Raw genomic sequence first — 27,726 nt, 5'->3', positions numbered from 1 at the left:
TCATATTGTCCACAGACATTCATTTCCAATAACTCTCTCTTCTGCTTATCTTTATCTGTAGCCCCTGCCTCACATCCATGCAACATCATTGGGACTACTGTACCTTCAAACATACCCACTTTTGCCTTCCCAGATAACAACCTCTCTTTCCACATATTCATCAATGCTCCCAGAACCTTTGCCCACTCACCCACCCTTTGACTTATTTCCACTTCCATGGTTCCATTCACTGCTATGTCCAGTTTCAGTTATCTAAGACACTTCGCTTTCTCCAGATTTTCTCAATTCACACTCGCACCCCAACTAAAGTGTCCCTCTTCCTGCTAAACCTAATAACTATATATTTTTAGAAATTTACTGACAATTGCCTCCTTTTTGCACACCCTCCCAGACTCAGTTCCCATCTTCTGCAGTGTCTCTCTGGAATCTGCCTCCAGTGCAGTATCATTAGCAGACAGCATTTCTTAGGCCCCCCCTCACCTGCTACAGGCTCCATACTTGCCCTTCTCTCCAGGACCTTTATGTTTATCTCCCTCACCTTTTATCCATAAACAAGCTTAACAACAATGCTGACTTCACACATCCCTGCCACAGACCCACCTTCACCTGGAACCACTCGCTCTCCTCTCTTCCTACTCATATATACTCATACACTCTTGATAAAAACTTCATACTACTTCTGGGAGCTTTCCTCCCAGAATATACATTTGTAAGGCCTTCCACAAGGCATCTATATCAACCCTATCATATATGTACTCCAGGTCCATGAATGCCGTAAACAAATCCTTCTTTATCTTGGTGTATTTCTCATACATATTTTTCAAAACCACACCTGATCTACATATCCTCTACCACTCCTAGAACCACATTTTCCCTCCCCAGACAGGTGCTCTGTATATGCCTTTACCCTCTTAATATCCACTCTTCCATACAACATATCAGGTACACACAACAAACTTATACCTCTGTTGTTTGAACACTTGCCTTTGTCCCATTTGCCTTGGGGCTTTCTTCGTAACAAGCACCATTAAAGGCAATTGCTGGCCATAAAGCTGGCCAAAGTACTGTGTTACCAGGTATCTCTCTCTCTCAGGTAATGCCAGCACCAAGAAAAGCTTGCTTTGTTGAAGTCCATTTTCTCATAAACTTAACAATAGAGATTTCCTCACCAAATACTCAATTCCAGAGTACACCCTGTGTGATAGGGATAGGGGAAACAAAGTAGGTGGTGGTGTCTTGCTCTTTGTTGCAGCTCATTTATATCTCATGATAGAAAATTTTGTGGTCAGTGAGAATGTAGACTTCATTTCTGTGGAAATTAAAGTTAAACTTAAGAAAATAACTCTGGGACTAGTGAATAGATCTACACAGATGCCAGAGATAGACAGAAGATTTCATGATCAGTTAGCAGAAATTTGTAATGAGGAATATTTCCTCATAATATACATTTTGTGTATGGGGGTGGGTTGGGCCATTTCTTTCGTCTGTTTCCTTGCGCTACCTCGCAAACGCGGGAGACAGTGACAAAGCAAAATAAATAAATAAATGAATAATAGGAAATCTATAACAAACTGGTACTAGTTGGGATGAATTCCTTTCCAGTTGCTTCAGGCGTGGACTCTACCTAAATTTTCTTGTTACTGCCCTCATCCAGTTAGTTGAGAAATCTGCTCATGATGAGAATATATATAGATTTAACACCAGCTACAAATGTGGATCTTGTTAATCATATTCAACATAGAGAAATGTTTGTTACAAGTGATCTCTGACATATTGATATGAGGTCACTTTCAACACTGCATGTAATGATGGTCAACATGAGTTGCAAAAGTAACATCTGATTTTAAACATGCGAATTTTAATTATCTTTATATTTCCCTTGAGAGGCAAACCTGGAATAATGGTTAATGAAAACAACATGAACATAGCTTGAAAAAATTTAATAAAACCTTTAAAAGCAGTAGAGGGAACATACATGCCAATCTGTAGTATACAATTTGTCTCTAAATCAAAGCTAAGGTAGTGGACCAGTAGAATAAAAAAGTAGTTGTCTAAGAAAGTAACTTATAAGAAACTAATTTAGAGACCAGTAACCAACATGATAGAGTAATTTTTGTAAATTTGTGTTGAAAAAGTAAGAGAGTTATGTGAAAGTGAATGTCAACATGAAGTGTATATTTCTGAAAATAACAAACAAAAATGAGGTTTACAGTTATACTAGAAGCAAGAGAATCTTTACCTAGTCAGTTATGGAAATTGGAGACTTGGTTCAAGACAACAGAGCCATAATGAAATTCATAAATGACTTTTTTGCATCTGTATTTATGATCAAAGACAAAGTGTGACCCAAATTCATTTTCAATGATGACAGGAGAATATTTTTTCATAAACTGATGTAAAAGCTGAAGACTTACCATTAGCAATAAATGGAATGAAAGTAGATAAAACAGCAGGCTTTGATAAGTATTATCTTCGGACATTGAAAGAGGCAAAAGAATTAGATAGATAAGCCCTTAATTGCCATTGTCAATAAGTCACTTGCTATGGGAAAAGTCCCAGATGAATAGAAGTGTGTTTGTAGCACATACTAAAAAACAATAATAGGTCATTGTCAGAAGTTATCATCAATTAGCTTAATGTCTATTTTTGGAAGACTTGTGGAAACCATTATTTGAGATAGAATTGTAAACCATATAGAGTACCACCTTTTAATAAACAATTCTCAGCATGGTTTTTGATGAAATCATTCATGTCTGAAAAATCTGCTGTATTTTTTATGGTATAAACATTTATAATGAAAGTAAAACAGTTGATGTTATCTAGATTTTCAAAAACCTTTCTGTAAGGTTCTTCATCAAAAGTTACTAGCAAGGCAGTAATGGTGCTGTACTTGATTGGATGGCAAATTGGTTGACTGGCTGTAAACAGAGTTTTCTGTGCAATGGTCAAGCCTCAGAATGGTTAAATGTAACAAGTGGAGTGCCTCATGGATCAGTCTTGCAACAGGTTCTCTTTCTCATATTTGTAGTAATGTTATTGATAATGGGCTGCATTGCAAGATATCAGAATTTGATGATGCAATGCTGGAAAACAAATCTACAAATGAAACAATGTCAGCAGCTTCGAACTGACAGGTGAACTGTTGGACTAAGCTCTCAGGTGGCAAGTGAATTTTGATATGTGTAAGTGCAAAGTTTTTTATGTTAGTGAATATGAAAATTGCAAGCTACGCTAAGAATTCTGTTGAACTATAAAAGGTACGTGTGGAAAAAGACTTGGGCTTAATAATCACATGTGACCTGAAACCAAGTAAGCAGAACAAAAAAGCAGTGAAAAGAGTGAACAATTCTTGGATTCATAGATTGGGCCTTTGAATTTTAAGTCCAGGGAAATCATCCACTCTTTACAATTCATTGGTCCATCCCCATCTTGAATATTGTATTCAGCTTTGTTCTCCTTACCCAAACAGAGAAATGCAGCAGCAGTGCCATTCACTTCTGCTGCCTTGCCATATTTCTTAGTATGAAAGGCTTTCACCAAACGATTTGCCATGACTCTTTCACTCACTCGTCAAGTTTCCAAGATGATTCCCAGACTAAGAAACCAGTCTTATAAGAGCAGATTAAATGATTTTAATCTGATTTGCTTAGAAAAGAGAAATTGATCTAATACAATATTCAAAATTGTCAAAGGCTTTGATGATCTCGATCTATCAAGTTACTTCAGATTTGATTCATCTGGTTTCACATACTGTCATGGATACAAGCCCATGGGCACATGTTTCATTGTAAATGAGGCAAAGTACTTTGTCCTCCACAGGATTGTTAATATATGGAACGATTTGCCAGTTTGAGTAGTTGAAAGCAAAACTATAGATATGTGTAAAAATAGACTTTTTAACTATTTCACTTTGTCCATGACTTACATTATTTGTGCCTCCTTAGCTACAATGACATTTTTCAGGTTATTCTCCTGGAATTGTCTGTATACCTTCTAATTTTTGCCACACTAATGTGCAAGTTTTTGATATTTTACAGTCACAAACAGCCTCAAAAGGACCCATTTATCTGTTATTGTTTGAATTCCTTTATATTACTTTTTATACATTGGCACTATAAATGCATTCTGCTAATCCTCAGGAACCTCACCATAATCCACACATGCATAGAAATCTTGACTAATCAAACTACAACACAGTCACCCCTCTTTCTGAAGAAATTCAACAGCAGTGCCATTCACTCCAGCTGCTAGCCATATTTCATCATATGAAAGGCTTTCACCAAATGACTTGCCTTGATTCTCTCACTCACTCATCATACCTCCTTAAACCAAACAACGTACAGCTAACACCCAGTTGTTTAACACATTCAGCAATCCTTCAGATACTCGCTTCATTTCTTCACCTCATCACTGCCTGTTACAACTTCCTCATTTGCTTCTTTTCACTGATATTCACATTTGTTCTCTTGTTTTTCTCACAGTATTAATCTCCTCTGAAAACATGTCTTCCTCCTTAAATTTGCTTACGGTGACACCCCAACTCTCATTTGCCTTTATTCTTAGTCCCTTTAGCTTCCTCTTGACCTCTTGACCTTGTATGTCTTCCAGTTATTCATGCTCCAGTGAGTATTCCTTACACTTACATATCTCTTTTCTCTTTCTCTAGCCGTATTACTTCACTTACTTTACTACCCGTTCTTGCTTGCCCACATCCCACTTTTGCATGCCATACTCTTTTCTTGCATGTGCTAGCACTGCTTCCTTAAAAACTGCCATTCCTCACCTTTTCCTTTTGTGGGCTATAACTGGATTTTGCCTCCTAGAGTTCACACTGTGAATGAGTCAGTTTTGGCAAGGCTGTATCACTAGGAATACTGTTTTGTCAGAGGACCTCTCACTACGAAGGATTCAGCATTTCCTTGGTACTGGAAGTAGCACAGCCTTTGGCTGCAGGATCCTTTTGAAAGGTCTTCAGTAACACCAGGATTATATTAGATTTTGATTCTGGGGCTATTATGAATAGATACAGGTTGAGCATCCCCAATCCAAAAATTTGAAATCCAAATTGTTTCAAAATCTGAAATTTTGAGAGGTGACATGACTTTACAAGTGGAAAATTCCACATCTAAACATGTTCTTTTTCCATTGTATTAATGGTATTTAATATTTTTTACTGTTAAGTACTTATGTGTAAATAATTGTAAGAAAATGATTGCTTATCAGTAGCATATAAATTCAGTCAGGAATGAAGGTGATGCCAAACAACCACAGATGTCCACATGGGCACCTGAGGTTGTTACACCTTAGTTTTCTGACAGTTCTCTGTTACTCAAACTTTGTTTCATGTACAGGATTATTGAAAATATGAATTACCCTCAGGATATCTGTATAAGGTATGTAATGAAACATAGATAGATTTTGTGTTTAGACTTGGGTCCCATCCCCAAGATATCTCATTACATACATGCAAATATTCGAAAATCCGAAAAAATCCAAACTGTGAAACACTTCTGGTCCCACATTTTGGATAAGGGATACTCACCCTTTATATATTTAGGTGAATGTAGGAGTCTGTCAGGGATGTATGATGTTACCATGGCTTTTAAATTTGTGTATGAATGGGGTGTTGTGGGAGTGTGTGATAGAGTGTAAGAAAGTAAATTCTAGATTGATGTGGGTAAGACTGAAAGTGGAGGAAGAGAGGTGAGTGATTATTTGTGCTCATGCACCTGTTCATGAGAAGAAAGTGAATGCATGTATCAGCAGCTATGATGTACGAGACCAGGTATTAGTGATGGGAGATTTAAATGTGAAGGTGAGTAATGTGGCAGTGGAGGGTATAATTGGCGTACATGAGGTATTCAGTATTGTGAATGGAAATGGTGAAGAGCTTGTGGATTTGTGTGCTGAAAAAAAGACTCTCATTATTAGATTACGTGTTAATTGATAGATGTATAAAAGAGAGACTTTTGGATGTTAATGTTTTGAGAAGGGTAGCTGGTGAGATGTCTGTGGAGGTGAAGATGAACGTTTATAAAGGTTTTCAATCCATTGACAGCACGTCGACACTGGTATACTGCATCGTTCCAATTCACTCCATTCCTTGCACACCTTTCACCCTCCTGCATGTTCAGGTCCCAATCGCTCAAAGTCTTTTTCACTCCATCCTTCCACCTCCAATTTGGTCTCCCACTTCTCCCCGTTCCCTCAACCTCTGACACATATATCCTCTTTGTCAATCTTTCCTCGCTCATTCGCTCCATGTGACCAAACCATTTCATTACACCCTCTTCTGCTCTCTCAACCACACTCTTTTTATTACCACACATTTCTCTTACCCTTTGATTACTTACTCGATCAAACCACCTCACACCACATATTGTCCTCAAACATCTCATTTCCAATGCATCCACCCTCCTCCGCACAACCCTATCTATAGCCTCTACCTCGCAAACATATAACATTGTTGGAACCACTATTCCTTCAAACATACCCATTTTTACTTTCTGAGATAACGTAAAGCTCTTCACCATTTCCATTTACAACATTGAATGGCCATGTACACCAATTATACCCTCAACTGCCACATTACTCACCTTTGCATTCAAATCACCCATAACAATAACCTGGTCTTGTGCATCAAAACTGCTAACACACTCACTCAGCTGCTACCAAAACACTTGCCTCTCATGATCTTTCTTCTCATGCTCAGGTGCATAGGCCCCAATAATCACCCATCTCTCTCCATCCACTTTCAGTTTTACCCATATCAATCAAGAGTTTTCTTTCATGCACTCTATCACATACTCCCACCACTCCAGTTTCAGGTGTAGTGCTACTCCTCCCTTTGCTCTTGTCCTCTCACCAAACCCTGACTTTTCTCCCAAAACATTCCCAAACCACTCTTCCCCTTTACCCTTGAGCTTCATTTAACTCAGAGCCAAAACATCCAGGTTCCTTTCTTCAAACATACTACTTATCTTTCCTTTTTTCTCATCTTGGTTACATCCACACACATTTAGATTATTATTATTACTATTTTTTTTTTTTGCCGCTGTCTCCTGCGTTTGCGAGGTAGCGCAAGAAAACAGACGAAAGAAATGGCCCAACCCACCCCCATACACATGTATATACATACGTCCACACACGCAAATATACATACCTACACAGCTTTCCATGGTTTACCCCAGACGCTTCACATGCCCTGATTCAATCCACTGACAGCACGTCAACCCCGGTATACCACATCGATCCAATTCACTCTATTCCTTGCCCTTCTTTCACCCTCCTGCATGTTCAGGCCCCGATCACACAAAATCTTTTTCACTCCATCTTTCCACCTCCAATTTGGTCTCCCACTTCTCCTCGTTCCCTCCACCTCCGACATATATATCCTCTTGGTCAATCTTTCCTCACTCATTCTCTCCATGTGCCCAAACCATTTCAAAACACCCTCTTCTGCTCTCTCAACCACGCTCTTTTTATTTCCACACATCTCTCTTACCCTTACATTACTTACTCGATCAAACCACCTCACACCACACATTGTCCTCAAACATCTCATTTCCAGCACATCCACCCTCCTGCGCACAACTCTATCCATAGCCCACGCCTCGCAACCATACAACATTGTTGGAACCACTATTCCTTCAAACATACCCATTTTTGCTTTCCGAGATAATGTTCTCAACTTCCACACATTCTTCAAGGCTCCCAGGATTATTATTATTATTATTATTATTATTATTATTATTATTATTATTATTATTATTATTTTTATTACTATTATTATTATTATTATTATTATTATTATTATTATTTTTCTTTCTTTTTCTTTTAAACTATTCGCCATTTCCCGCGTTAGCGAGGTAGCATTAAGAACAGAGGACTGGGCCTTTGAGGGAATACCCTCAATTGGCCCAATTCTCTGTTCCTTCTTTTGGAAAATTAAAAAAATAATGAGAGGGGAGGATTTCCAGCCCCCCGCTCCCTCCCCGTTTTAGTCGCCTTCTACGACACGCAGGGAATACGTGGGAAGTATTCTTAATCCCCTATCCCCAGGGATAATGGAGATGGAAGTATGGAGTGAAAAATATTTTGAGTGCTTGGGGTGAAAGGCATGCACAGGACACAGTGAAATGGGGTGAGGTGTTATCCATTTCACGTGTGGAAATGATTAAGCATAAGATATATGCTCTATACATGTACATCAAACAGAATTCAAAAAGATAACATCTTAGCCTCTAGTTGCTGTGTGGGTTACAAAACACAACTGCATTACTTCTTAATCAATACAACAAAGTTGAACCATCATTACTTCAGAACCAATGATGGTTATTATTATTATTATTATTATTATTATTATTATTATTATTATTATTATTATTATTATTATTACTATACTTTACCGCCATCTCTCGCATTATTGAGATAGCACAAGGAAACAGATGAGGAATGGCCCAACCCACCCACATACACATACACGTCCACATACGCAAATATACATACCTATACATCTCAATGTATACATATATATACAAACACAGACATATACATATATACACATGTACATAATTCATACTGTCTGCCCTTATTCATTCCCATCGCCACCCCGCCACGCATGAAATGACAACCCCCTCCCCCCGCATGTGCACGAGGTAGTACTAGGAAAAGACAACAATGGCCATATTCGTTCACACTCAGTCTCTAGCTGTAATGTATAATGCACCAAAACCACAGCTCCCTTTCCACATCCAGGCCCCACAAAACTTTCCATGGTTTACCCCAGATGCTTCACATGCCTTGCTTCAATCCATTGACAGCATGTCGATCCTGGTATACCACATCGTTCCAATTCACTCTATTCCTTGCACGCCTTTCACCCTCCTGCATGCTCTGGCCCCGATCACTCAAAATCTTTTTCACTCCATCTTTCCACCTCCAATTTGGTTTCCCACTTCTCGTCTCCTCCACCTCTGGCCCATATATCCTCTTTGTTAATCTTTCCTCACTCATTCTCTCCATGTGACCAAACCATTTCAAAACACCCTCTTCTGCTCTCTCAACCACACTTTTTATTACCACACATCTCTCCTACTCTTTCACTACTTAATCAAACCACCTCACACCACATATTGTCCTCAAACATCTCATCTCCAGCACATCGACCTTCCATATATGATAGAGTTGATAGAGATGCTCTGTGGAAGGTATTAAGAATATATGGTGTGGGAGGCAAGTTGTTAGAAGCAGTGAAAAGTTTTTATCGAGGATGTAAGGCATGTGTACGTGTAGGAAGAGAGGAAAGTGATTGGTTCTCAGTGAATGTAGGTTTGCGGTGGCAGGGGTGTGTGATGTCTCCATGGTTGTTTAATTTGTTTATGGATGGGGTTGTTAGGGAGGTGAATGAAAGAGTTTTGGAAAGAGGGGCAAGTATGAAGTCTGTTGTGGATGAGAGAGCTTGGGAAGTGAGTCAGTTGTTCGCTGATGATACAACACTGGTGGCTGATTCATGTGAGAAACTGCAGAAGCTGGTGACTGAGTTTGGTAAAGTGTGTGAAAGAAGAAAGTTGAGAGTAAATGTGAACAAGAGCAAGGCTATTAGGTACAGTAAGGTTGAGGGTCAAGTCAATTGGGAGGTAAGTTTGAATGGAGAAAAACTGAAGGAAGTGAAGTGTTTTAGATATCTGGGAGTGGATTTGGCAGCGGATGGAACCATGAAAGTGGAAGTGAGTCATAGGGTGGGGGAGGGGGTGAAAATTCTGGGAGCCTTGAAGAGTGTTTGGAAGTCGAGAACATTATCTCGGAAAGCAAAAATGACTATGTTTGAAGGAATAGTGCTTCCAACAATGTTGTATGGTTGCGAGGTGTTTGAAGGAATAGTGGTTCCAACAATGTTGTATGGTTGCGAGGCATGGGCTATGGATAGAGTTGTGCGCAGGAGGGTGGATGTGCTGGAAATGATATGTTTGAGGACAATATGTGGTATGAAGTGATTTGATCGAGTAAGTAATGTAAGGGAAAGAGAGATGTGTGGTAATAAAAAGAGTGTGGTTGAGAGAGCAGAAGAGGGTGTTTTGAAATGGTTTGGGCAAATGGAGAGAATGAGTGAGGAAAGATTGACCAAGAGGATATATGTGTCTGAGGTGGAGGGAACGAGAAGTGGGAGACCTAATTGGAGGTGGAAAGATGGAGTGAAAAAGATTTTGTGTGATCGGGGCCTGAACATGCAGGAGGGTGAAAGGCGTACAAGGAATAGAGTGAATTGGAACGATGTGGTATACCGGGGTCGACATGCTGTCAATGGATTTAACCAGGGCATGTGAAGCGTCTGGGGTAATCCATGGAAAGTTCTGTGGGGCCTGGATGTGGAATGGGAGCTGTGGTTTCGGTGCATTATTACATAGAGCTAGAGATTGAGTGTGAACGAATGGGGCCTTTCTTGTCTTCCTAGCGCTACCTCCAGTTGCACCCCTCAGCACACTAACATCCAAAAGTCTCTCTTTTCCGTGCCTATCAATTAACACGTAATATATATATATATATATTTATTTTATTTTATTTGCTTTGTCGTTGTCTCCCACGTTTGCGAGGTAGCGCAAGGAAACAGACGAAAGAAATGGCCCAACCCACCCCCATACACATGTATATACATACACGTCCACACATGTAAATATACATACCTATACATCTCAATGTACGCATATATATACACACACAGACACACACACACATACACATGTACATAATTCACACTGTCTGCCCCTACTCATTCCCATCGCCACCCCGCCACACATGGAATAACATCCCCCTCCCCCTCATGTGTGCGAGGTAGCGCTAGGAAAAGACAACAAAGGCCCCATTCGTTCACACTCTGTCTCCACCTGTCATGTAATTATGCCCGAAACCACAGCTCCCTCTCCACATCCAGGCCCCGCAGAACCTTCCACGGCCCACCCCAGACGCTTCACATGCCCTGATTCAATCCATTGACAGCACGTTGACCCCGGTATACCACATCGATCCAATTCACTCTATTCCTTGCTCGCCTTTCACCCTCCTGCATGTTCAGGCCCCAATCACACAAAATCTTTTTCACTCCATCTTTCCACCTCCAATTTGGTCTCCCACTTCTCCTGGTTCCTCCACCTCCGACACATATATCCTCTTGGTCAATCTTTCCTCACTCATTCTCTCCATGTGCCCACACCATTTCAAAACACCCTCTTCTGCTCCCTCAACCACACTCTTTTTATTTCCACACATCTCTCTTACCCTTACGTTACTTACTCGATCAAACCACCTCACACCACACATTGTCCTCAAACATCTCATTTCCAGCACATCCATCCTCCTGCGCACAACTCTATCCATAGCCCACGCCTCACAACCATACAACATTGTTGGAACCACTATTCCTTCAAACATACACATTTTTGCTTTCCGAGATAATGTTGTCGACTTCCACACATTCTTCAAGGCTCCCAGGATTTTTGCCCCCTCCCCCACCCTATGATCCACTTCCGCTTCCATGGTTCCATCTGCTGCCAGATCCACTCCCAGATATCTAAAACACTTTACTTCCTCCAGTTTTTCTCCATTCAAACTTACCTCCCAATTGACTTGACCCTCAACCCTACTGTACCTAATTACCTTGCTCTTATTCACATTTACTCTTAACTTTCTTCTTTCACACACTTTACCAAACTCAGTCACCAGCTTCTGCAGTTTCTCACATGAATCAGCCACCAGCGCTGTATCATCAGTGAACAACAACTGACTCACTTCCCAAGCTCTCTCATCCACAACAGACTTCATACTTGCCCCTCTTTCCAAAACTCTTCCATTCACCTCCCTAACAACCCCATCCATAAACAAATTAAACAACCATGGAGACATCACACACCCCAGCCACAAACCTACATTCACTGAGAACCAATCATTTTCCTCTCTTCCTACACGTAACCATGCCATACATCCTCGATAAAAACTTTTCACTGCTTCTAACAACTTGCCTCCCACACCATATATTCTTAATACCTTCCACAAAGCATCTCTATCAACTCTATCATATGCCTTCTCCAGATCCATAAATGCTACATACAAATCCATTTGTTTCTCTAAGTATTTCTCTTGACCTCCTGTCTCTTTCTTTTATACATCTCCCACTCAATTGCATTTTTTCCCTGCAAAAATCATCCAAATGCCTCTCTCTTCTCTTTCACTAATAATCTTACATCTTCATCCCACCACTCACTACCCTTTCTAATCAACCCACCTCCCACTCTTCTCATGCCACAAGCATCTTTTGCGCAATCCATCACTGATTCCCTAAATACATCCCATTCCTCCCCCACTCCCCTTACTTCCATTGTTCTCACCTTTTTCCATTCTGTACTCAGTCTCTCCTGGTACTTCCTCACACAAGTCTCCTTCCCAAGCTCACTTACTCTCACCACCCTCTTCACCCCAACATTCACTCTTCTTTTCTGAAAACCCATACAAATCTTCACCTTAGCCTCCACAAGATAATGATCAGACATCCCTCCAGTTGCACCTCTCAGCACATTAACGTCCAAGTCTCTCTTTCGCTCGCCTGTCAATTAACACGTAATCCAATAACGCTCTCTGGCCATCTCTCCTACTTACATACATATACTTATGTATATCTCGCTTTTTAAACCAGGTATTCCCAATCACCAGTCCTTTTTCAGCACATAAATCTACAAGCTCTTCACCATTTCCATTTACAACACTGAACACCCCATGTATACCAATTATTCCCTCAACTGCCACATTACTCACCTTTGCATTCAAATCACCCATCACTATAACCCGGTATCGTGCATCAAAACCACTAACACACTCATTTAGCTGCTCCCAAAACACTTGCCTCTCATGATCTTTCTTCTCATGCCCAGGTGCATATGAAGCAATAATCACCCATCTCTCTCCATCAACTTTCAGTTTTACCCATATTAATCGAGAATTTACTTTCTTACATTCTATCACATACTCCCACAACTCCTGTTTCAGGAGTATTGCTACTCCTTCCCTTGCTCTTGTCCTCTCACTAACCCCTGACTTTACTCCCAAGACATTCCCAAACCACTCTTCCCCTTTACCCTTGAGCTTCGTTTCACTCAGAGCCAAAACATCCAGGTTCCTTTCCTCAAACATACTACCTATCTCTCCTTTTTTCACATCTTGGTTGCATCCACACACATTTAGACCTATATATATATATTTATTTATTTATTCATTTTGCTTTGTCGCTGTCTCCCGCGTTTGCGAGGTAGCGATATATATGGGGGAGGTGATAACAAGTAGTGGTGATGTGAGAAGGAGATGGAGTGAGTATTTTGAAGGTTTGTAGAATGTGTTTGATGATAGAGTGGCAGATATGGGTTGTTTTGGTCGAGGTGGTGTGCAAAGTGAGAGGGTTAGGGAAAACGATTTGGTAAACAGAGAAGAGGTAGTAAAAGCTTTGCGGAAGATGAAAGCCGGCAAGGCAGCAGGTTTGGATGGTATTGCAGTGGAATCTATTAAAAAAGGGGGTGACTGTATTGTTGACTGGTTGGTAAGGTTATTTAATGTATGTATGACTCATGGTGAGGTGCCTGAGGATTGGTGGAATGCGTGCATAGTGCCGTTGTACAGAGGCAAAGGGGATAAGAGTGAGTGCTCAAATTTCAGAGGTATAAGTTTGTTGAGTATTCCTGGTAAATTATATGGGAGGGTATTGATTGAGAGGGTGAAGGCATGTACAGAGCATCAGATTGGGGAAGAGCAGTGTGGTTTCAGAAGTGGTAGAGGATGTGTGGATCAGGTGTTTGCTTTGAAGAATATATGTGAGAAATACTTAGAAAAGCAAATGGATTTGTATGTAGCATTTATGGATCTGGAGAAGGCATATGATAGAGTTGATAGAGATGCTCTGTGGAAGGTATTAAGAATATATGGTGTGGGAGGCAAGTTGTTAGAAGCAGTGAAAAGATTTTATCAAGGTTGTAAGGCATGTGTACGTGTAGGAAGAGAGGAAAGTGATTGGTTCTCAGTGAATGTAGGTTTGCGGCAGGGGTGTGTGATGTCTCCTTGGTCGTTTAATTTGTTTATGGATGGGGTTGTTAGGGAGGTGAATGCAAGAGTTTTGGAAAGAGGGGCAAGTATGAAGTCTGTTGTGGATGAGAGAGCTTGGGAAGTGAGTCAGTTGTTGTTCGCTGATGATACAGCGCTGGTGGCTGATTCATGTGAGAAACTGCAGAAGCTGGTGACTGAGTTTGGTAAAGTGTGTGAAAGAAGAAAGTTAAGAGTAAATGTGAATAAGGGCAAGGTTATTAGGTACAGTAGGGTTGAGGGTCAAGTCAATTGGGAGGTAAGTTTGAATGGAGAAAAACTGGAGGAAGTAAAGTGTTTTAGATATCTGGGAGTGGATCTGGCAGCGGATGGAACCATGTAAGCGGAAGTGGATCATAGGGTGGGGGAGGGGGCGAAAATCCTGGGAGCCTTGAAGAATGTGTGGAAGTCGAGAACATTATCTCGGAAAGCAAAAATGGGTATGTTTGAAGGAATAGTGGTTCCAACAATGTTGTATGGTTGCGAGACGTGGGCTATTGATAGAGTTGTGCGCAGGAGGATGGATGTGCTGGAAATGAGATGTTTGAGGACAAAGTGTGGTGTGAGGTGGTTTGATCGAGTAAGTAACGTAAGGGTAAGAGAGATTTGTGGAAATAAAAAGAGCGTGGTTGAGAGAGCAGAAGAGGGTGTTTTGAAATGGTTTGGGCACATGGAGAGAATGAGTGAGGAAAGATTGACCAAGAGGATATATGTGTCGGAGGTGGAGGGAACGAGGAGAAGTGGGAGACCAAATTAGAGGTGGAAAGATGGAGTGAAAAAGATTTTGTGTGATTGGGGCCTGAACATGCAGGATGGTGAAAGGAGGGCAAGGAATAGAGTGAATTGGATCGATGTTGTATACCGGGGTTGACGTGCTGTCAGTGGATTGAATCAAGGCATGTGAAGCGTCTGGGGTAAACCATGGAAAGCTGTGTAGGTATGTATATTTGCGTGTGTGGACGTGTATTTATATACATGTGTATGGGGGTGGGTTGGGCCATTTCTTTCGTCTGTTTCCTTGCGCTACCTCGCAAACGCGGGAGACAGGAGGGTATTGATTGAGAGGGTGAAGGCATGTACAGAGCATCAGATTGGGGAAGAGCAGTGTGGTTTCAGAAGTGGTAGAGGATGTGTGGATCAGGTGTTTGCTTTGAAGAATGTATGTGAGAAATACTTAGAAAAGCAAATGGATTTGTATGTAGCATTTATGGATCTGGAGAAGGCATATGACAGAGTTGATAGAGATGCTCTGTGGAAGGTATTGAGAATATATGGTGTGGGAGGCAAGTTGTTAGAAGCAGTGAAAAGTTTTTATCGAGGATGTAAGGCATGTGTACATGTAGGAAGAGAGGAAAGTGATTGGTTCTCAGTGAATGTAGGTTTGCGGCAGGGGTGTGTGATGTCTCCATGGTTGTTTGATTTGTTTATGGATGGGGTTGTTAGGGAGGTGAATGCAAGAGTTTTGGAAAGAGGGGCAAGTATGAAGTCTGTTGGGGATGAGAGAGCTTGGGAAGTGAGTCAGTTGTTGTTCGCTGATGATACAGCGCTGGTGGCTGATTCATGTGAGAAACTGCAGAAGCTGGTGACTGAGTTTGGTAAAGTGTGTGAAAGAAGAAAGTTAAGAGTAAATGTGAATAAGAGCAAGGTTATTAGGTACAGTAGGGTTGAGGGTCAATTCAATTGGGAGGTGAGTTTGAATGGAGAAAAACTGGAGGAAGTGAAGTGTTTTAGATATCTGGGAGTGGATCTGGCAGCGGATGGAACCATGGAAGCGGAAGTGGATCATAGGGTGGGGGAGGGGGCGAAAATTTTGGGAGCCTTGAAGAATGTGTGGAAGTCGAGAACATTATCTCGGAAAGCAAAAATGGGTATGTTTGAAGGAATAGTGGTTCCAACAATGTTGTATGGTTGCGAGGCGTGAGCTATGGATAGAGTTGTGCGCAGGAGGATGGATATGCTGGAAATGAGATGTTTGAGGACAATGTGTGGTGTGAGGTGGTTTGATCGAGTAAGTAACGTAAGGGTAAGAGAGATGTGTGGAAATAAAAAGAGCGTGGTTGAGAGAGCAGAAGAGGGTGTTTTGAAGTGGTTTGGGCACATGGAGAGGATGAGTGAGGAAAGATTGACCAAGAGGATATATGTGTCGGAGGTGGAGGGAGCAAGGAGAAGAGGGAGACCAAATTGGAGGTGGAAAGATGGAGTGAAAAAGATTTTGTGTGATCGGGGCCTGAACATGCAGGAGGGTGAAAGGAGGGCAAGGAATAGAGTGAATTGGAGCGATGTGGTATACCGGGGTTGACGTGCTGTCAGTGGATTGAATCAAGGCATGTGAAGCGTCTGGGGTAAACCATGGAAAGCTGTGTAGGTATGTATATTTGCGTGTGTGGACGTATGTATATACATGTGTATGGGGGGGGGTTGGGCCATTTCTTTCGTCTGTTTCCTTGCGCTACCTCGCAAACGCGGGAGACAGTAACAAAGTATAATAAATATAAAAATATAAAATATATTTATAATATATATATATATATATATATATATATATATCCAATAACGCTCTCTGGCCATCTCTCCTACTTACATAAGTATACTTATGTATATCTCGCTTTTTAAACCAGGTATTCCCAATCATCAGTCCTTTTTCAGCACATAAATCTACAAGCTCTTCACCATTTCCATTTACAACACTGAACACCCCATGCATACCAATTATTCCCTCAACTGCCACATTACTCACCTTTGCATTCAAATCACCCATCACTATAACCCGGTCTCGTGCATCAAAACCGCTAACACACTCATTTAGCTGCTCCCAAAACACTTGCCTCTCATGATCTTTCTTCTCATGCCCAGGTGCATATGCACCAATAATCACCCACCTCTCTCCATCAACTTTCAATTTTACCCATATTAATCGAGAATTTACTTTCTTACATTCTATGACATACTCCCACAACTCCTGTTTCAGGAGTATTGCTACTCCTTCCCTTGCTCTTGTCCTCTCACTAACCCCTGACTTCACTCCCCAGACATTTCCAAACCACTCTTCCCCTTTACCCTTGAGCTTCGTTTCACTCAGAGCCAAAACATCCAGGTTCCTTTCCTCAAACATACTACCTATCTCTCCTTTTTTCACATCTTGGTTACATCCACACACATTTAGGCACCCCACTCTGAGCCTTCGAGGAGGATGAGCACTCCCCGCGTGACTCCTTCTTCTGTTTCCCATTTTAGAAAGTTAATACAAGGAGGGGAGGATTTCCGGCCCCCCGCTCCCGTCCCCTCTAGTCGCTTTCTACGACACGCGAGGAATACGTGGGAAGTATTCTTTCACCCCTATCCCCAGGGATAATATACATATATAAACACACACACACACACACACACACACACACACACACACACGCACACACACACACACATACATATATATACATATGAAAAATGTAAGAAACAATTTAGAAAACAAACTTTTAGCTTGAAATGAATGAAAAAATGAACGTCACATAATGGTTCAACCTCTGGTTATGGAAAAGGAAATGTACAATTTATTCACACAAACGTCAATAGCGTTATTGGATTACGTGTTAATGGACAGGCGCGCGAAAGAGAGACTTTTGGATGTCAATGTGCTGAGAGGTGCAACTGGAGGGATGTCTGATCATTATCTTGTGGAGGCTAAGGTGAAGATTAGTATGGGTTTTCAGAAAAGAAGAGTGAATGTTGGGGTGAAGAAGGTGGTGAGAGTAAGTGAGCTTGGGAAGGAGACCTGTGTGAAGAAGTATCAGGAGAGACTGTGTACAGAATGGAAAAAGGTGAGAACAATGGAAGTAAGGGGAGTGGGGGAGGAATGGGATGTATTTAGGGAAGCAGTGATGGATTGCGCAAAAGATGCTTGTGGCATGAGAAGAGTGGGAGGTGGGCTGTTTAGAAAGGGTAGTGAGTGGTGGGATGAAGAAGTAAGAGTATTAGTGAAAGAGAAGAGAGAGGCATTTGGACGATTTTTGCAGGGAAAAAATGCAATTGAGTGGGAGAAGTATAAAAGAAAGAGACAGGAGGTCAAGAGAAAGGTGCAAGAGGTGAAAAAAAGGGCAAATGAGAGTTGGGGTGAGAGACTATCAGTAAATTTTAGGGAGAATAAAAAGATGTTCTGGAAGGAGGTAAATAGGGTGCGTAAGACAAGGGAGCAAATGGGAACCTCAGTAAAGGGCGTAAATGGGGAGGTGATAACAAGTAGTGGTGATGTGAGAAGGAGATGGAATGAGTATTTTGAAGGTTTGTTGAATGTGTCTGATGACAGAGTGGCAGATATAGGGTGTTTTGGTCGAGGTGGTGTGCAAAGTGAGAGGGTTAGGGAAAATGATTTGGTAAACAGAGAAGAGGTAGTAAAAGCTTTGCGGAAGATGAAAGCCGGCAAGGCAGCAGGTTTGGATGGTATTGCAGTGGAATTTATTAAAAAAGGGGGTGACTGTATTGTTGACTGGTTGGTAAGGTTATTTAATGTATGTATGACTCATGGTGAGGTGCCTGAGGATTGGCGGAATGCTTGCATAGTGCCGTTGTACAAAGGCAAAGGGGATAAGAGTGAGTGCTCAAATTACAGAGGTATAAGTTTGTTGAGTATTCCTGGTAAATTATATGGGAGGGTATTGATTGAGAGGGTGAAGGCATGTACAGAGCATCAGATTGGGGAAGAGCAGTGTGGTTTCAGAAGTGGTAGAGGATGTGTGGATCAGGTGTTTGCTTTGAAGAATGTATGTGAGAAATACTTAGAAAAGCAAATGGATTTGTATGTAGCATTTATGGATCTGGAGAAGGCATATGATAGAGTTGATAGAGATGCTCTGTGGAAGGTATTAAGAATATATGGTGTGGGAGGCAAGTTGTTAGAAGCAGTGAAAAGTTTTTATCGAGGATGTAAGGCATGTGTACGTGTAGGAAGAGAGGAAAGTGATTGGTTCTCAGTGAATGTAGGTTTGCGGCAGGGGTGTGTGATGTCTCCATGGTTGTTTAATTTGTTTATGGATGGGGTTGTTAGGGAGGTAAATGCAAGAGTTTTGGAAAGAGGGGCAAGTATGAAGTCTGTTGGGGATGAGAGAGCTTGGGAAGTGAGTCAGTTGTTGTTCGCTGATGATACAGCGCTGGTGGCGGATTCATGTGAGAAACTGCAGAAGCTGGTGACGGAGTTTGGTAAAGTGTGTGGAAGAAGAAAGTTAAGAGTAAATGTCAATAAGAGCAAGGTTATTAGGTACAGTAGGGTTGAGGGTCAAGTCATTTGGGAGGTGAGTTTGAATGGTGAGAGGCTGGAGGAAGTGAAGTGTTTTAGATATCTGGGAGTGGATCTGTCAGCGGATGGAACCATGGAAGCGGAAGTGGATCATAGGGTGGGGGAGGGGGCGAAAATTTTGGGAGCCTTGAAAAATGTGTGGAAGTCGAGAACATTATCTCGGAAAGCGAAAATGGGTATGTTTGAGGGAATAGTGGTTCCAACAATGTTGTATGGTTGCGAGGCGTGGGCTATGGATAGAGATGTGCGCAGGAGGATGGATGTGCTGGAAATGAGATGTTTGAGGACAATGTGTGGTGTGAGGTGGTTTGATCGAGTAAGTAACGTAAGGGTAAGAGAGATGTGTGGAAATAAAAAGAGCGTGGTTGAGAGAGCAGAAGAGGGTGTTTTGAAATGGTTTGGGCACATGGAGAGAATGAGTGAGGAGAGATTGACCAAGAGGATATATGTGTCGGAGGTGGAGGGAACGAGGAGAAGAGGGAGACCAAATTGGAGGTGGAAAGATGGAGTGAAAAAGATTTTGTGTGATCGGGGCCTGAACATGCAGGAGGGTGAAAGGAGGGCAAGGAATAGAGTGAATTGGAGTCATGTGGTATACAGGGGTTGACGTGCTGTCAGTGGATTGAATCAAGGCATGTGAAGCGTCTGGGGTAAACCATGGAAAGCTTTGTAGGTATGTATATTTGCGTGTGTGGACGTGTGTATGTACATGTGTATGGGGGGGGGGGGTTGGGCCATTTCTTTCGTCTGTTTCCTTGCGCTACCTCGCAAACGCGGGAGACAGCGACAAAGTATAAAAAAAAAAAAAAAAAAAAAAAAAAAAAAAAAATATATATATATATATATATATATATATATATTATTTTTTTTTTTTATTATACTTTGTCGCTGTCTCCCGCGTTTGCGAGGTAGCGCAAGGAAACAGACGAAAGAAATGGCCCAACCCCCCCATACACATGTACATACACACGTCCACACACGCAAATATACACACCTACACAGCTTTCCATGGTTCACCCCAGACGCTTCACATGCCTTGATTCAATCCACTGACAGCACGTCAACCCCGGTATACCACATCGCTCCAATTCACTCTATTCCTTGCCCTCCTTTCACCCTCCTGCATGTTGTGCCCCGATCACACAAAATCCTTTTCACTCCATCTTTCCACCTCCAATTTGGTCTCCCTCTTCTCCTCGTTCCCTCCACCTCCGACACATATATCCTCTTGGTCAATCTTTCCTCACTCATTCTCTCCATGTGCCCAAACCATTTCAAAACACCCTCTTCTGCTCTCTCAACCACGCTCTTTTTATTTCCACACATCTCTCTTACCCTTACGTTACTTACTCGATCAAACCACCTCACACCACACATTGTCCTCAAACATCTCATTTCCAGCACATCCATCCTCCTGCGCACAACTCTATCCATAGCCCACGCCTCGCAACCATACAACATTGTTGGAACTACTATTCCTTCAAACATACCCATTTTTGCTTTCCGGGATAATGTTCTCGACTTCCACACATTTTTCAAGGCTCCCAAAATTTTCGCCCCCTCCCCCACCCTATGATCCACTTCCGCTTCCATGGTTCCATCCGCTGACAGATCCACTCCCAGATATCTAAAACACTTCACTTCCTCCAGTTTTTCACCATTCAAACTCACCTCCCAATTGACTTGACCCTCAACCCTACTGTACCTAATAACCTTGCTCTTATTGACATTTACTCTTAACTTTCTTCTTCCACACACTTTACCAAACTCCGTCACCAGCTTCTGCAGTTTCTCACATGAATCCGCCACCAGCGCTGTATCATCAGCGAACAACAACTGACTCACTTCCCAAGCTCTCTCATCCCCAACAGACTTCATACTTGCCCCTCTTTCCAAAACTCTTGCATTTACCTCCCTAACAACCCCATCCATAAACAAATTAAACAACCGTGGAGACATCACACACCCCTGCCGCAAACCTACATTCACTGAGAACCAATCACTTTCCTCTCTTCCTACACGTACACATGCCTTACATCCTCGATAAAAACTTTTCACTGCTTCTAACAACTTGCCTCCCACACCATATATTCTTAATACCTTCCACAGAGCATCTCTATCAACTCTATCATATGCCTTCTCCAGATCCATAAATGCTACATACAAATCCATTTGCTTTTCTAAGTATTTCTCACATACATTCTTCAAAGCAAACACCTGATCCACACATCCTCTACCACTTCTGAAACCACACTGCTCTTCCCCAATCTGATGCTCTGTACATGCCTTCACCCTCTCAATCAATACCCTCCCATATAATTTACCAGGAATACTCAACAAACTTATACCTCTGTAATTTGAGCACTCACTCTTATCCCCTTTGCCTTTGTACAATGGCACTATGCAAGCATTCCGCCAATCCTCAGGCACCTCACCATGAGTCATACATACATTAAATAACCTTACCAACCAGTCAACAATACAGTCACCCCCTTTTTTAATAAATTCCACTGCAATACCATCCAAACCTGCTGCCTTGCCGGCTTTCATCCTCCGCAAAGCTTTTACTACCTCTTCTCTGTTTACCAACTCATTTTCCCTAACCCTCGCACTTTGCACACCACCTCGACCAAAACACCCTATATCTGCCACTCTATCATCAAACACATTCAACAAACCTTCAAAATACTCACTCCATCTCCTTCTCACATCACCACTACTTGTTATCACCTCCCCATTTGCGCCCTTCACTGAAGTTCCCATTTGCTCCCTTGTCTTACGCACTTTATTTACCTCCTTCCAGAACATCTTTTTATTCTCCCTAAAATTTAATGATACTCTCTCACCCCAACTCTCATTTGCCCTTTTTTCACCTCTTGCACCTTTCTCTTGACCTCCTGTCTCTTTCTTTTATACGTCTCCCACGCAATTATATATATATATATATATATATATATATATATATATATATATATATATATATATATATATATATATATATACACATTAGATTCAATAGGGTTGAGGGACAAGCATCATTTGCACAAGCCATCACTGCTTCCCTAAATACATCCTATTCCTCCCCCACTCCCCTTACATCCTTTGTTCTCACCTTTTTCTATTCTGTACATAGTCTCTTCTGATACTTCCTCACACAAGTCTCCTTCCCAAGCTCAGTTACTCTCACCACTCTTCTCACCCCAACATTCTCTCTTCTTTTCTGAAAACCTCTACAAATCTTCACCTTCTCCTCCATTAGATAATGATCGGACATCCCTCCAGTTGCACCTCTCAGCACATTAACATCCAAAAGTCTCTCTTTCGCGCTCCTATCAATTAACATGTAATCCAGCAACTCTCTTTGGCCATATCTCCTACTTACATACGTATACTTATGTATAGCTCTCTTTTAAACCAGGTATTCCCAATTAGCAGTCCTTTTTCAGCACAAATCTACAAGCTCTTCACCATTTCCATTTAGAACACTGAACACCCCATGTATACAAGTATTCATATGTGATTACGAGAGAAGGTGAAAAGGCATTATTAGATTATACACTAATGGATAGGTGTGTAAAAGACAGATTTCTGGATGTAAATGTGCAGAGAGGGGAAGCTGATGGGATGTGTGATCACCATCTTGTGGAGGCTGTGGTGTGGATCTGTGGGGGAATTTCAAAAAAGAGGTAGCAGTGTCAGGGAGAAGAGAATGGTGAGTAAGTGAGTCTGGAATGGAGATGTGTGTGAAGGAATACCAGCCAGACTGAATGTAGAATGGCAAAAGATGAGAGCAAATGAAGTGAGTGGAGTAGATGAGGAATGGGAGACAATTAGGGAAACAGTGAAGGCATGTGCAAGAGATGCATGTGGCATGTGAAAGGAGGGAGGTGGGCAGATATGAAATGGTAGCCTGTGGTACGATCAGGAAGTAAAGTTATTAGTGAAAGACAAAAGAGAGGTAATTAGGCAGTACTTACAGGAAAGGAGTGCAAATTATTGGGAAATGTTTAAGAAAAAGCAGCAAATCAAAAGGAAGGTGCAAGGGTTGAAAAGAGGGCAAGTGAGCATTGGGGTGAGAGTATCATTAAACTTTAGGGAGAATAAAAAGATGCTTTGGAAGGAAATACATATAAATTGCAATTTTTCGTACTTGATTACTGTTTCCTTCATTAGCGAGGTCGTGACAGAAAACAGATGAAGAAATGGATGAAAGCAAGGAAGTATAGATATGTACAAGTGTATGTATGTACATGTCTGTGTATGTATGTATGTGAATATGTTCATATGTATATGTATGTATATACGTGTGTATGGGCATTTATGTATATATTCATATGTGTATATGAGTGGCTGAGCCATTCTTCGTTTGTTTCGTGGCGCTACATTGCTGATGCGGGAAACAGCGATTATGTATATCAGTAAATATATCTATTTATTTACTATACTTAATCACTGCAAGAAAGAACCATCCACTCAAATACACATAGATATACATAAACACCCAGGTATGCATCTTAAATGAACTCTTTTCTTTTAGCCTCAGGCTTTGGGAGAAGAGTCTGTGAATTTTGTGCCATGTTTTGACACTAGATCTTATCTTTACAATCTTCTGTGAGTTTAGATTGAAAAGAAAGCTTTTGTCAGAGTATATTTAGGCTTTTGCACTGAACTCCCACTAATTCTTGACCCTTAGGGCTTTAGCCTAATCAAATGACTGACTGACTGAAAACCTTGAATTATCTTATAAAAGTTTTCCAAGTTCACTTTCCCATACCGTTTCTTTTAACATGAAGAAAAAATCATGAGGTTATTCAAGATCATGAGTAGGTATATTGTTTATTTACATAGTTCATAGAGACTCTGTAGGTGTACTGTATAACTCTACAGTAATTCAGACTGCTTTTATTATTTTTGTTCATTCTCATCAACTTGTTTTTCCATTGTGATGGTGAGAAAACCATGAGATAGCTCAACTCAATGAACTATGAATGCTGAATTGACTGAGTTTTAGTGTACAATAATAGTCTTTTCTTGCTGAGGATGATACAGAGATGTGTAGCTGGCCATTGTGGAAGGATAACACGCATATCTTGAATTGCTCCACAGTTTTACTGTAGATGTATGCTTTAGTTTTAAGAATTCATTATATAATTGGTTTCCAGTTTTATTTCAGTTCACCTTTGAAGTTTTTTTTGCCTTAGTTACTTTTTTATTTCTTTAGCTCCAGGTATAGACAGAAGTCCACATCAAAGCTGGGCCATAATTGTAATATAAAGAGGTTAATGAAAGGGAAAAATAAGAGATGTGGATAAGTATTTACAAATTTTGGAGGATGTGAATAACTTTTTTTGTCATAGTTATTGGGAAAGCCATGAGAGGGTGGAGGGCTCCAAAGCTTTGAGGTAAAGGGAAAGAAACTGGTTTCAAAATGGTTTACCCTTCAGTTGTCATTGGCCACACATTAATTACATGATGTGGTAGCTTGCCAAGTATTGCATGGTCCAGCTAATGGTGAAGGCACACAAGCAGCCAGCTTTAATGAGCAAAAATGAAAGTATTACTTAAAAAATAGGAAAAGTGAACTGACATTGCAGCACAGGGCAAGTGGGTCAAGTTTTGAGATTAACCTGAAAGATTTGATAATTTGGATTGCTTTTGACTCAATCCTGTCAGGTAATGATACAGAGGTAGAACCAACCTGGATGTGAGAGCATACTCCATACAAGGACGGATTGGTCCTTTGTTTAAGTGGTAGCAACCGCTAGATTTGACAGTTTTTCTCAAACCTTCCTTATTCATTTATGTGTGCTCTCATGCTCACAGGACAGACAAGATAGAAATGTAGGTTTTGAAGTTTGAAAAATCTTTTCATTCCAAGACAGTGTCCCACGAGCAAATGTTTCTGGTTTTAGTACCTTGGCTAGGCAACCCCCCCCCCCCCCCCCCTCTCTCTCTCTCTCTCTCTCTCTCTCTCTCTCTCTCTCTCTCTCTCTCTCTCTCTCTCTCTCTCTCTCTCTCTCCCTTAGTGTGAGCTTCTGTTGTAGTTGTTGATGAGTGTCAGGTAGGTGATATCAAACTGGAGTTGATTGTTGATTGGCCAAGGGTGGACCTCATTAGCCAGTCAGTTGTCACAGACACCACTGAACTGTTAGCAAAGGATGAACATAGGCTACTGCCTCCTTACCATAAGTGGAGTTGGACAGGGTTATATCCAGTATACTATATCCAAGAAATGTATCTCATACTTCCAAGACACCACATAGGATAGAAAAGGTTTTTCATCCAGCAAATCTTACATTTTTCGTGTGTTTTCAGTATATTCAAGTTATTTACCACTAACACTGCCTGTGTATGAAATAAGAATAGATTCTGGAACCAAGTTGAACAAAAACAAACAAACTTGTTCTGTTTTCACTTATCAGGAGGCTTCAAACATGTCAACTACACCTTACACCTATCTCCACCCCTTACTCAGCTACAAATCAGGTCATCACTAAGGTATTCAATTGATTTTATGAACATGTATTCTAGTGCTCATTTCTTCGTATCTTTTTTCACTTTCATGTATATTGAATATGAACACTGCAGCTGGTACTGCCATGTAAGAATTAAACGGATAACTCGGTGAACTGGATGGAGTCGGGTTCCAGTTGACCTTGTTTAATGGGAACTCCTTATACTTTTTTTCATGGAATGAATAAAAGGGGACTTTTAGGGATGTTGAAAATGCTTTTCCCTTTTTCCAATATGTTATTAGGTCCACTTTGTGCAGATTCACTGTACAGTGCATGCATTTTCACAAAGCAGGGGAAAGGTGTACTGTATTAAATGTCAGATTAGTGCTTACATCATCAGCATGGAAAATCCATATATTTTTAGCTAAACATTAGTCAGTCTAAAATATTGGGCAGGCAGATTTTCTTTTTTCATGTTTGACATTACTCCAGTGTCCCTATCTCAAAAAATTTAAAGAGTGCATTTCCAAATGAAACCTGAACGTTTGTTGCTAATGCAGGTAGAATGTTAATTAAGGCACCAGTTGCCTTCCTGGTAATTGGAAACTCTTAAGAATCCAGAAATGTATCATTTTTGTATGAAAATGTGTTACATGTATATTATTGATACATACTTTGTATAACATCTTTTAATACTTATAACATATTTGGTTGCAGGGGATGACTGTAGATAACAGCAGCACAACAGTAGACACACACTTAGCCAACTCTGGCTTAAATATTTTTGGACAACCTTTGTCTCCAAGTGGCTCCCACCCAGCTAGCCCAGTAAGTCAGACTATGCCTTGCATTATTGTCCCTTTAGTTAATCTGTACGTGGTATGATTCATGTTTTTATGTAATATAACACCTTTGTTAGACATATCTTCATTTTTTTTAATATCATGATCACATTGACAGCATCTCTCATGATATCTGTTGTACAACAGTTATAACAGCAAGGACATATCTCAAGTCTGTTCACTTATACAGTTGTAATGTTTTGGTTGTTTTTTCTTACATGATAATGAATGCCATTTCAAGATCACATGAATTTATGATAGAAGTTAAAGTTTGATAACAAAGTATCTCATGTAATCGTATAGTACTTTGATGTCTCAGCCATTATATAGGAAATTAATTGATAGCTTTGATAGAGAATATATTCCTTTGTGCTGTTTAAATTACAGTCCATATAAGTATAACATTGTCTAATAGAGACATTGAAAAGGTAAGTATAAATCAGATTCTTCACTCTGTGATCCACGTCTTTCTACATATGTGTATGGATGTAGTGCACCCGGTTTTCCATATGCATAGGCAAGCTTATTTTTATCATCTGTCAAACCATATATATATATATATATATATATATATATATATATATATATATATATATATATATATATATATATATATATTTTTTTTCTATACTTTGCCGCTGTCTCCCGCATTAGCGAGGTAGTACAAGGAAACAGACGAAAGAATGGCCCAGCCCACCCACATACACATGTATATACATAGACGCCCACGTACGTCTATACATTTCAGTGTATACATATATACATACACAGACATACATATATATATACACTTGTGCATATTCATACAAGCTGTCTTCCTCCATTCCCACTGCCACCCTGCCACTGCCCCCTCCCCCCACATGCACGCAAGGTGGCATTAGGAAAAGACATCAAAGGCCACATTCGTTCACACTCAGTCTCTAGCTGTCATATATATATATATATATATATATATATATATATATATATATATATATATATATATATATGAGAGGTGCAACTGGAGGGATGTCTGATCATTATCTTG

General features: G+C 40.7%; 1 protein-coding gene across 7 annotated transcripts in view; it reads left to right on the top strand.

Annotated features, from left to right (window-relative positions):
* Positions 1-27,726, top strand: part of LOC139746857 (uncharacterized) — a 456,577-nt gene that overhangs the window by 325,828 nt on the left and 103,023 nt on the right. For all 7 annotated transcript variants that reach the window (XM_071658479.1, XM_071658480.1, XM_071658476.1 and 4 more), the window contains one exon: positions 26,575-26,685. In XM_071658479.1, coding sequence (XP_071514580.1) covers positions 26,575-26,685 — 111 coding nt within the window. The remainder of the gene's footprint in view (positions 1-26,574; positions 26,686-27,726) is intronic.

The sequence above is a fragment of the Panulirus ornatus genome, chromosome 66 (genome assembly GCF_036320965.1).
Source record: "Panulirus ornatus isolate Po-2019 chromosome 66, ASM3632096v1, whole genome shotgun sequence".
NCBI lineage: Eukaryota > Metazoa > Arthropoda > Malacostraca > Decapoda > Palinuridae > Panulirus > Panulirus ornatus.
This window is presented reverse-complemented; position numbering and strand designations above follow the sequence as displayed.